Below are 12,117 nucleotides of genomic sequence, written 5' to 3' on the forward strand. Positions count from 1 at the left end.
CACACAACTAAATGTAATAAATGTAATTTATGTGCACAATTAGCTACCAATATAATAAGGGTTTCCATGTGGGGCTTATAGCTTCTAAATTCAAATAGGAAAACTGGATTCTTTTGCAGATCTATTAAGATCTATAAGATAAGACAAAAGCTGGTCCCTTCTCTTGACAATTTGGACAATGGGACAGTCTAGTGAATGTGTTACATGTGATTCCTATGAAAGCAAAATGGACATTTTAAAAATACAGGCTCAACACAATTCACAATTGCAAAGATATGGAAACAACCGAAGTGCCCATCAATACATGAGTGGATTAATAAAATGTGGTATATGTATACCACGGAGTATTATTCAGCTATAAGAAACAACAGTGATAATAGCACCTCTTGTATTTTCCTGGATAGAGCTGGAACCCATTCTATTAAGTGAAGTATCCCAAGAATGGAAAACTTAGCACCACATGTACTCACCAGCAAATTGGTTTCACTGATCAACACCTAATGGACATATAGGAATAACATTTATTGGATGTCGGGCAGGTGGGGGGGAGGGGATGAATATATACATACATAATGAGTACGATGTGCACCAACGAGGGGATGGACACCCTTGAAGCTCTGATTCTAGGGGCGAGGGGAAACAAGGGCAATATACGCAACCTTAATATTTATACCCCCATAATATGCTGAAATAAAATAAAAAAATAAAATAACAACAAAAAATATAGACTAAAAATCATAGCTCTGTAGACTTAAGGCTTTAGCTTTCTTATTATTTCATTCTCAGGATGCCAGATTAGTCAAACCAAACATAAAATTAAATTAAATTTACACAAAAATATTTTATAACCTTTGTTTATCTTCTCTACCCAAAAAAGTCTATTTTTCTTTTAAAGCTGAGATGGAATGCTATCTCTCTAAACTCTAGAGACAGAATGAATTACTTCTTCCTCCACACTTTAATACTGCCAGAATAATATTTACCATAATATATCATAATTGTTTATAGATCTGTCTATCCTGCTACATTATGAGTTTCAAAAGGGCAAAGGCTATAGATTATTCAGTACCAAATAAAATGCCTGGCTACAAAAGAAGCCCTAGTAAAAATTTAAGGTTTGAGTTAATAGTGAGCTATCTAAAGAAGAAAATTCACAAGCACAATGAAAATGAAATATACTAGAAAGGCAGAATCTATTGAATTTAGTGTAGATCTTTAATTTCTTTTTTTTTAAATATTTTGTTGTTGTTGTTATTTTGAGACAGCAGTTGATTGACCAACTAAAATATATATATACAAAAAGTTAGCCGGATATGGTAGTGCATGCCTGTAGTCCCAGCTACTCGGGAGGCTGAGGCAGGAGGATTGCTTGAGCCCAGGAGTTTAAGGTTGCTGTGAGCTAGGTTGATGCCATGGCACTCTAGTCTGGGCAACAGGGTGAGACTCTGACTCCAAAAAAAAAAAAAAAAATGATGCCCAGGCTCTGTTGGGCATAGCTGACTGCAATCATAGCTGACTGCAACCTCAAACTCCTGGGTTCCAGTGATCCTCCTGCCTCAGCCTCTCAAGTAGCTGGGACTACAGGTGCACATAATCATGCCCATATAATATTTCATTTTTTAATTTTTATAGAGACAAGGTCTCACTGGGTTGCCCAAGCTGGCCTTGAACTCCTGACTCAAGCGGTCCTCCCCACTCAGCTTCCCAAAGTGCTAGGATTACAAGTGTGAACCACAGTGCCTGAGCCAGATTCTCTACTTTCTTTCTTTTAGGCCCTCTAACAATAAGCATAGCATAATTTGTAACTCAAATGCTATTTCCACCATTAAGTTTCTCCTGATTTTCCAGGTTGCAAATATCCATTCCTTTCTCTGCACTTCTAAGCACTTTTTACTTCTATCAAAGCCTTCCACCTACTCTCTCCTTTTTCTTAAGTTTTAAACATTTTTTAGAAAGGACTATATATCATCTTAATTTATCTTTTATATACAATGGCTATAAACACTGGTCTGGTACATAATAACACACTCAATGAATGTCTATTCATTAACAATTTATTAGACTTGAAAAATGGAAAAGATGATAGACAGTTTGTATCATTTCGATTCTCTGACTTTTTTGTGGCCAAAATGATGGCCAGAGTTGTCTTAGGAGCCTTTTGTCTTCCTAATGAGTCCTTCTATTGTGTCCCACTGCTCCTTGGTGACCTAACACAAAAAGAAAATAACAATTTAATAAGCTTCCTGCATGTTTTTAAAGCTTAGTATCCTAGCTGTTAATATTACATTATATACACAAAATGGCATTACCTTTCTCAGACTGTTGAATTCTCCTGAAATAAATGCTTCCTCTCCACCATCAAATCTAATAGCCTGAAAAATAATTTAAAAATTTGAAATTAACTCCTTTTAAAACATTTCTGAACCATTATCCATATTCCCAGCCTAAAGGGATGGAGTATCTCCTTGGCACTTTCAATAAAAGCACAAATTTTAAAGATAAAACTCATAATTAAACCTAAATTAATTTACTTGGTATAGAATCCTATTTCCATCATCTCCACAATTTCAAATTCCACCCAGTCTTAAAGATCATCTTAAAAGCATGTTTACCTAAGTAACTTACATTTAATAAAATTAATTTATCAGTTAATAAATTTAATAGGCAAAACAATATATATAATATTTTGATATTATTTACAGCTAAATAAATATTTTAAATCATATTTATATCCAGCATTGTCAGGACTGGTTCCACACTATATATGCCTCCCCATCCCAAAGACACCTCTGGAAAAAGACAAGAGAAATAAACAATGCTTACTGCTCCATTAATCCAAGAAGCATAATCACTACAAAGGAAAGCAGCAAGATTTGCAAGTTCCTCCACAGTCCCCAGCCGACCACAGGGAATTCTGTCAATCATTTCTCTCTCAAATTCTCCAGTTGGGTCAAGACGGCTAAAGGCACCCTTAGAAATTCAGAAGACAATTTAGGTATTTCTTTGTTTGTTTTTAATGCAACCCCTTTCCTACATAAGAAAAAAATTTATATAAAATGGAATGCTATCATGGCAGCCTTTTCATACCTTATGCCTTGTAAAGAATAAAGAATTTCAACAAAGTGAAATATTTTAAGAGGAAATTCCTTTGAAAATGAAAAGTGAAAATATTTAAGAGGAAATTCCTTTTCTACTCCTTTCTCAAAATAATAGGAAAGGAAGGAAACAAATATGTAGGAATATTAAATTCAAGTAGATCCTAGAGAGGAAAAAAAAAAACATAACTAAATTGGCCAACTTCTGCATGTGTCAATGATGTGAAGGAACAGACCAAGATGAAGTATAGATGTGCACTGATTAATAATGACTAGATTTTTCTGTGCCAATGTTTTGCTCAATAACACAGGTATGAGACAGAGCAAACACTCAGAAGGCTCCTTGTGAGCCTCCAGTTCTCCCTGGGCAGGTATAATGCAACAGAGACAAAGGGTAGCAATTGGTCCCAATCTTGGTTCTATAAGTACAGGCTAGGGAGTGTCTATACTTCGGTTGTCTTTTAATCTCTTCAAAACTAAATACTTATTGTTTGGGTACAACTCATATCTCAAGGACTAGACTATAAACTTCTTGATGGTAAGCACATTCTCACAAATGTTTCAGTATCTTTCTCAGTACCTTTGCACACAGTGGGCATTCAATAAATTATGTTAAACAAATAAATAAAATACAGATGATCTTTCCTAGATATTGAGGTCCTGTGACTATACAGTTCTGTGACTACACAGAAGTTTCTATGATTATACAGTTCGTTTCAGACAGCACAGGGCCACCCTGAAGCATGTGTTGTATGCTTTTGAATTGCTTTCCCACTAACCTAATATTCCTTGGTACATTTTCCAGGGTCTTTATACAACTGAAACAAGCTATAAAACTTTGGCTGGGCTTTCAAAGCTACATTCTGGTTGCATTTATAAATTCTTGCTTTACATGAAAACAAAAAGAAGTGTGAGAGTAAAGTTATTTGGGGCGGTGTGAGAGAACAGAGAATGTGTGGACACTCTGAGCAATGTCTCTGATAATTATGAATTATAATTATGATAGTGATAATTATGAATTATACTCAGTATCTGTAAGGATTATTACTTATAGGTAAAAGACATGCCATCGAAGGATTTTTAATCAGAGAAACGTAGGAGTTAGATGACATGCATAATTGACTGTTTGAAAGTGAAAAGGCACAGGCATGAGTCAAAGACAATGCTACCTATATAGCAAGACCAAGCCTGTATAATAAATTCCTAGAGCATTTCTTAAACTAAAAATATAGTTACATTTCCATGATTGACAAAAAGGATGTCAGTCAAAGTAAGTCTTTAAAATATGGTGAAAATTAAAAAATATAGAAAAATAAGAGATAACTGAAGCAAATCAGACAAGATGCCAAAATTGATGGCATAAAATATCCCAGAAGATTAAGACATTGAAATAAACCTAATCAAGAAGTTGCATAGCTGTTATATTCCTGCCCACCTCCTTATTTATTAGACTGGATGATAGCAAAAGCCTCTCCCTTACAACCCAGACTTCCCCGGAAAGTCCACCCAACCATCAGAATACATCTGTCACTTCCATTCTTTAATCATTCACAATGTGATAATAAGCAAACTACAACTTACTTTGGTTTTTATAGGCCCTGGTTGAATCACGTTGAATCGCATTCCATATTTACCCCACTCAGCTGCAAGAGACCTAAAAATTAAAACAAACAACATATATTCTAGAATATTACACCATATGTTAACAAGACTAATATCAAGACTCACTGTATGCTTACTTCATGACAGAGATTACAGGTAAGTACCATTATTATTCCCTATGTTACAGATAGGTAGCTAAGACACAAAGAGGTTAAATCATTTTCTCTATGTCACATGGCTGATCTGTCAGCCTCAGGTGGTCTAGCTCCAGTTTGTGCCCTTAATCACTCTGCTATAAAACCTACCATTTACATTTTAGTGCCCTTAATTACTATGCTACACTACCTACCATTTACACTTGAGAACAAGAAGTCCAGTATCAATATACATTTTTAGAGTAGGTATTCCTTACCCACATAAAAATGTGGGAGCTTTGTGCCCCTCCCTCACATTTCCTGGAGTTCAGTCCTGCAGTTACAAAGTTCATTATAACTTTATTTATAGCCCTTGCATGCGATTACAATGTCTGCAATATCACAAGTGCTTTAATTAAGAGATGGATTACATAGATTTAAAATATTAACCACATCCATGTTTAACTAGGCCTTAATACAATTGTTGAATTAAACATGAAAGGAAATAGGAATCTAACAAAATCTTGCTTAATGTCCTAAAGCAAAATATAAGACTAACAGCAAACATGGAACTTTAAAGCAACTTCTTTTAAAAGCCTATTTGACAGATAGGTCTAACTTTTTTTAATCTAAATTTATTTTAGGAATTTATATTGATATGTATATGTGTGTGTGTGTAGATATATATATGTATATATATACTTAATCTAGTTTTAAAAATGACTTAATGTAGCTTAAAAGAATACAGATAATGCAAATGAGGAAGATAACCATAATTTGAAAGAAGGAAGAAAAAAAAGAGAGAGAGAAATAAGGATAAGGAAATATAAAAGAGCTATGAATGAAGCTAATATCGGAATATATTGTTAAATTCCATATAATTGCAATAATCACAGCACAGACTTGTATCTATTCTATGACCCTAGGCAAAAAAAGTAAGCCTAATTAGTTACACAATTCACAGTGCCTGTAAGGAAAAAGCAAACTAACTGAACAGGAAAAACACAATTGTTTCTAATACAAAAATCAGAAAAACATTTCTTCCTACAAGATTTATAAAAGGAAAACTGTGTTATATAATAATGTCCGGAAGACACTGTATCCTTGCAATAGATAAAATCAGATTAGTTTTACGAAACTATAATGTATCTATTAATATAGTCTGATAGCATCACTTCAAAGGCCAATTCAGAAAAACCAATTCTCAGGGTCAGGGTACATGTAATTCAAGTACATTCTCTTAATCTGACTTAATCCATGAACACATTTTAGAGAGATGGGTGCGCTGCATCTCTTTTAGGCAAATTGTACATAAAAACTGCTTCTCTCAGTGATGCTTTGGACAAAGTTCATGACTATAACTACCCTGAGCATGTATTTGTAGTGTCACTACTCTAAATCACTAAAGAAGTAGTAACTTCATTTCTTAACAGAATTATTGAACTGAGCAGAATCCATTTCATCCTGTAAAAAAAACTTAGTAATCTGTTAAGAAAACCTGCCTAGAGGAAAAGCCATCCTATGGCTCAGAGGTATGTCAGATAAATTTCTTCAATTGCTAGCATGATCTATCTGCTCTCATTAAGCTAGTTTACCTACTGAGGAACTATTGTAATATAATAAAGAATCCACCTCATATGACTACCTCTGCATGTTAAGACACTAAGGACAATATACTCAATAAATGTTAGCCATTATTGTTGTTCATTCATCAAATGTTTACCATGTACTTACCATGTGTCAACATCCTCTAAGTATTGTTTAGCATCAAATAAAGTTAGCCCCTGCTCTCAAAAACACAGTCCCTCTCTCTCAAGAGAGATCAGTTGGGCGGTATAATGAATGAGTTACTAGACAGGGAATTGTGTGATGTGAGCCCTAGCTAGCTGCTTGAAGGGAAAAACACCTATGTATACTGGGAGTGACAGGGAAGGCTTCCCCGAGGACGTCATATTTGAGCTGACACTTAAAGAAGGATTAGGAATTTGCTGCAAGAGACAGGGGGAAGGAGAAGAAGTGGATAGGAAGGTAGAATAGAGACAGAAAGACAGCCCAGGCATACAGGTCAGTATGAGTAAAGAACAAAGGCATCAACAAAATGTAGTACTTGGGAACCTACAAGGTCTTATTCAGTATGACGGTGCACTATAAAGATGGGAACTCAAATTGTAAAGGAAAGCACATATTAATATTTATTGAGCATCTATTACATGCAATACACTATGCAAGAACACAAACAAAAGCAACACAGAAACACAGTCCTTTAGGACGTGAAATTGAAAGCTCTAATAAGATCCAAAAGTCCCAAAAAACAAATATTGATATTGTATAATAATGCCAAAAATAGTCTAGTTCCAAACTCTTATTTCCAATACCATCTGACCTTAAAAGGATGGCAATTATCTCTATTCAGACTAAGATTCAACTTCTGAAAAAAGTAATATTTCTATCTCAAACAAATGTGTACTACTGATTTAGATATTTCACAGCACCTTGAGTCTACTGAAAGGAGAGTATGATGACACATTTCAACAAGCATGGAGCACTAGCGATGTACCAGATCCTCCTAGGTAATGAAGATACAGAGATATGGTCCCCTCTCTAGCAGAACTCACACTCTGGTGAGGAAGCCAGGTAGTTTTAATGTTATGTTAAAAACTCTGTCATGCCCTTCTCTGTGCCTCTGCTCTACTGATATAGTACCTTCATTTTAGAATCTATTTATTAGTCTGTTTGTCCTCTCACTAGATTGGATTAAACAAAGTTTTAAGACACAAAGTATAGGGAATGATTAATTCTGTATAAAGAAATGAAAGAACACATCCCAGAGGAGGGGATATGATGAAAGCCTTAAAAGTAGGGAAAATAGCACAGCAAATTCCAACAATAGCATAACCCATGTATAGACATAAGAAAATGTATGGCATGTTTAAGGAAACATGGAACGGTTCAATGGAAATTAAAGTACAGGAATAATGGATGGAATAGTATAAAACTTTAAGCTCTGCTGAGGATGGGGACTGCTCTATTTCCATCACTATCATATCCCTGGTACTTAGCACACAAAAAGGTACACAATAAATATTTGTTGAATAAATTAATTCATAAAAGCCAGGGACAACTCTGTTTAAAATGTCATACGGAGTTCTGGCTTTTATTCCAAAGAGTAACAGGAAATGCTTTAAGGTTTTTAGCTAGGGAGTATCATTAGCAGATACATATTTTTAGAAAAATTATTCTGGTAGGAATATGAATATAAAATGAAAGAGGAAGAGACTGATACAAAAGAAATATAGGATTATTACAGTAAGCCAGACAAGCAATGATGAGGACTTCCATTACAACAAAGATGAAGGAAAAAGCCAATGAGCAACAGACTCAAAAAGCAATCACACTCTGCTGAGTAAAAGGCCACTGGACTTGGCAAGTGCTCATGATCTGTGTTAGTCACATTAATCTAACACAGTAGGTATAATAAAACATTAAAGATGTGTTTATAAAAAGTTAGGAATGACACTGGTAAAGACACATGGGAGAGCAAAAAAATAAAAGCTATAGTCCTAAGGTGTCTAATAAGTAACCACTAGCCACATATGGCTATTTAATTTTAATTGAAAATTTTTAAATTTAGTTTCTCAGTCACAGGGGCCTCATTTCAGGGGTTCAATTGCTACATGTGACTGTTGGATGTTGCAGATGTACAGAACATTTCCATCACGGCAGAAAGTTCTATAGAACAGTGCAGTAAGTGACAAAAAGGACCCATGTGGGAGATGGAATGTCTGTCTCATCGTGAATCCAAATTAGTCTTTGTTTTGCTTTTTTCTGGATGGAGACCAGGAAGCAGGAATTTAGTTCCCTGAGCTACTGAAGTCATCATTTATCTTCAGCAACGAGATTATCACAGAAGGACTCACTTGCTCATGGCTTCCACGCCTGCTTTGGCAGAAGCACTTGGTACTACAAAGCCTGAGCCAGTCTCAGCATAGATGGTTGTAATAGCAAGAAATGCTGCTCCTGCAATTTTAAAAGGATACAGTTGATTAACAATACAGCTATATCAATTCACGTCAGGAAAACATGATTTACAAGAATAGGAGCTGATTCAAGAGGGTATAACAAAAGCTGAAGCATTTTTTAAAACTTTACTAGCCCCAAATTAATGAGAGAGTAATCTCAGAAAATTGCTATTTCTTGCTATTAATCTTGCTGTTCACTGAGGGTGGCCCACTCTGCACTAACTTGGAATTCTATACCTAGAAAGTCAATACAAAAGCCCAAATCTCAGAGGTGTGCCCTATAACACCCTGCATAATCATCTGGACAGGATTCCTATTAACTAAGTACCACTTAAACAAGAATAAATGAGAATTAAAACTAAATTAGCAGGGTCTTTTGCCTCCAGCCATGATAGACTTACCTTTCCATTGCAAATATCAAGAAAAGTAAGATACATGATACAATCATTTACAGGTACTGTACAGCAGGCAGGGAAGGATACTGATCCCTGAGAGAAGGGAAAAGAATGAAATAAGCCCTAAGATCACCCCAGATTTTTGTTCAGAATACTACATAGACTGTGGCATATGCAAAAAATGGCATTCACACTGAGTTAAAGAGACAGAGATCAGAGTTGGGAAGGCTGCAGAAACTAAAGTGAGTAGGAGTTCCTCTAAGGAAAGTATGCAGGGATAGAGCTCCATAAGGCTGGACAGAGTTTCATTGAGTCTTTGGTCAAATACCAGCTGTACATGTATAGGGTGTGATTCCATGAAGCCAGACAAAAAACAACTCAAGGGAACTGTAAACTATACAATTCTTTGTACAGCTCGCATAGGGCCAGGAGGTATGTGAGTTCTAAGCAACTTCATTGAACATCCAGGGCTTTCAAAAGGCCTTAGTAGAGGCATTAAATTAACCCAACAGTGAAGACTACTCTAGACTTGCCCAAATAAAGCTTTAAAATGAGACTTAAAATGATTTAGCTGGTCCACAAGTAATTTAGCTTCTTGCCAAAACAAAAAACAGACCTCAAAAGAAACATTAAAATATAATACATACTACACAGCAATATAACATTCATAACATACAATTAAAAATTACTACACACAAAATGATACAGAAACACAACCAAGTGAAAAATCAGTTAATAGAAAGAGCCAAAGAAATGACAGAGAAGATAGAATTAGTAAAGACCTGTAAAATTCTATTATAAATATTTTAAAAGATTTCATTGAAAAGATGACTATGAGAAAATGGAAAATACAAATATAATTTCTAAAGCAAGATAATTCAATATCTGAAATAAAAAATTAAATAAATGGGCTTAGCTTCAGGAAAAAAAGATCCATGAACTTGAAGAAACAGCAATATAATATCCAAAATGAAGAACAGAGGAAGAAAAATCTGAGTAAAGAAAATAGCAGAGCCTCAGTGACCTGTGGAACAGTATCTAGCATTCTAATACATGTATAATTGGAGTCCCAGAGAAAGAAAAAGTACTTGCAGTAGTAGAAACCAAAAAACTCCAAATTTAATAAAAACTATAACTTAGATACAGAGAGCTTGTTAATCCCCAGCAGGATTTCCCCCAAACAAGGGGGAAAAAAATCAAGACATATCATAATCAAGAACTTAAAATCAGTGATAAAGTGAAAATCTTAGTAGTAGCCAAAGGACAAAGTAAACAATGTAAATAAGGGAACACAGATAAAAATTTTCTTTGACTTCTCATCAGAGATAATGTATACTAGAAGATAATGGATTGACATCTTAAAAGTGCTGAAAGATAAGAACTTGCCAACCCTGAATTCCATATCCAGCAAAAATATCCCTCAAAAGTGAAGGTGATATTTTCTGATAAACAAAAACAACAACCAGACCTGTACTACAATAAACACTTCAAGAGTTTTCTTAAGACAAAATGAAAATGACAGTAGATAGAAGCTCAGATCACCGAAAGGAAAGATTGATATCTGAAATGGTAAACAGGTAAATACAAATATTTTTTCTTGTTTTCTAAATTTCTGTTATAAAATAATTGACTGTATAAAGCTATACTATAAAGTGATAATGCCCATACAGTAATCAACAGTGCCTGGGACATGGTAGGTTCTTAAAAAATTAACTGAATCAATGAAAGCTTAACAGAGTAATCTTTGGCTCCTATGAAATCAGTGATTTTCTACTTCTCACTATCACAACACTATATAAGACAAAACTCTAAGTTTAGTATCTACAAAAGGATCAAAACGCATTTACAAAACAGTGCATACTTTATTTTACAAAACAGTGCATACTTTAAGAAATTTAACATAACTTTGAAGGACTACAAGGAAAGTATTTGGAAGAATATTCAGTTAAGTTTTTCTCATATGTAATTTCTCTCTCTCTCAGCATTTTCCAGAGTAGAAATAAAACTCAGCATATCCTGGAAAACATGGGGGTGTAGGAGGGGGCAGGAGTACCATTTTGAGGATATGAAAAATAAGAATGGTTATGTTAGTCATTCTGGTAACTCCTTTTATGTATATGAAACTCAGCCTTTCAGATCTCTGAAAATTACTTTGCTTCCAAAATCTTACTCTGCGAAAGAGGAGGTATGTAGAACATTAGTGGGCTTCATTACAGAACACTGAAACAGATGTTAGCTGCATCATTCTTACAGAAAAATTATTTTTAAAACTACTTTAAAAGTGACAATTACTTATACAAAGCAAATGCTCCAATAGAAAGAGCACTATCTGCGAGTAAAGATTTAACAGATAGGTTTCTCCAAGAGTCGGAGAGAAGGAGTCATGTCATTCTAACTTAGATGTTAAAAATGAAAGTTATTGCACTCTTCTTTCTCCCTTTATGTTTTATTTTCTCAGCCTAGAAAATTTGGATAGCCCACTGCTTAGAATGAGATACTGCTGCTTTTAATTCTCCCTGAGTGTAAATGGGAGATAAAAGTTTGAAATTGCACTGTTCCAACAGGATGAATGCTGGACGGTGAAACAATTAACAGCTGGACTTCAAAAAATGAACAGTGGGGCTAAAAGCTCAAAGAATCCCCAGATTCCCAGGGTTAGTCACAGATACATTTTTCTTCTTGTAGGGAGCCCAGTTATTTCCATTAGAATAATTGCCCATGGAAGAGATTTGTAAAAGGCAAGTTTCTAACAGCCCAATGCAGACAACAGAAATGATTCTGTGTTATTTAGTGAGATTAAGAAAATAGAGAAAGGATGCAATAATCAAAATAAATGTTATGCTAGCCCATCCTTCACTATTTTAAAATGAGA

At 34.8% G+C, this 12,117-nt stretch overlaps 1 protein-coding gene across 1 annotated transcript in view; it reads right to left on the reverse strand.

Annotated features, from left to right (window-relative positions):
• Nucleotides 1-2,036: 2,036 nt before the first annotated feature.
• Nucleotides 2,037-12,117, reverse strand: part of DECR1 (2,4-dienoyl-CoA reductase 1) — a 45,261-nt gene continuing 35,180 nt past the window's right edge. The window contains exons 6-10 of the mRNA XM_012763200.2: nucleotides 8,749-8,848; nucleotides 4,677-4,749; nucleotides 2,824-2,970; nucleotides 2,310-2,372; nucleotides 2,037-2,207 (exon numbers count right to left, since the gene is read on the reverse strand). Coding sequence (XP_012618654.2) covers nucleotides 2,148-2,207; nucleotides 2,310-2,372; nucleotides 2,824-2,970; nucleotides 4,677-4,749; nucleotides 8,749-8,848 — 443 coding nt within the window. The 3' untranslated portion in view covers nucleotides 2,037-2,147. The remainder of the gene's footprint in view (nucleotides 2,208-2,309; nucleotides 2,373-2,823; nucleotides 2,971-4,676; nucleotides 4,750-8,748; nucleotides 8,849-12,117) is intronic.

This window comes from Microcebus murinus, chromosome 7, assembly GCF_040939455.1.
Source record: "Microcebus murinus isolate Inina chromosome 7, M.murinus_Inina_mat1.0, whole genome shotgun sequence".
NCBI classification, from domain to species: Eukaryota; Metazoa; Chordata; class Mammalia; order Primates; family Cheirogaleidae; genus Microcebus; species Microcebus murinus.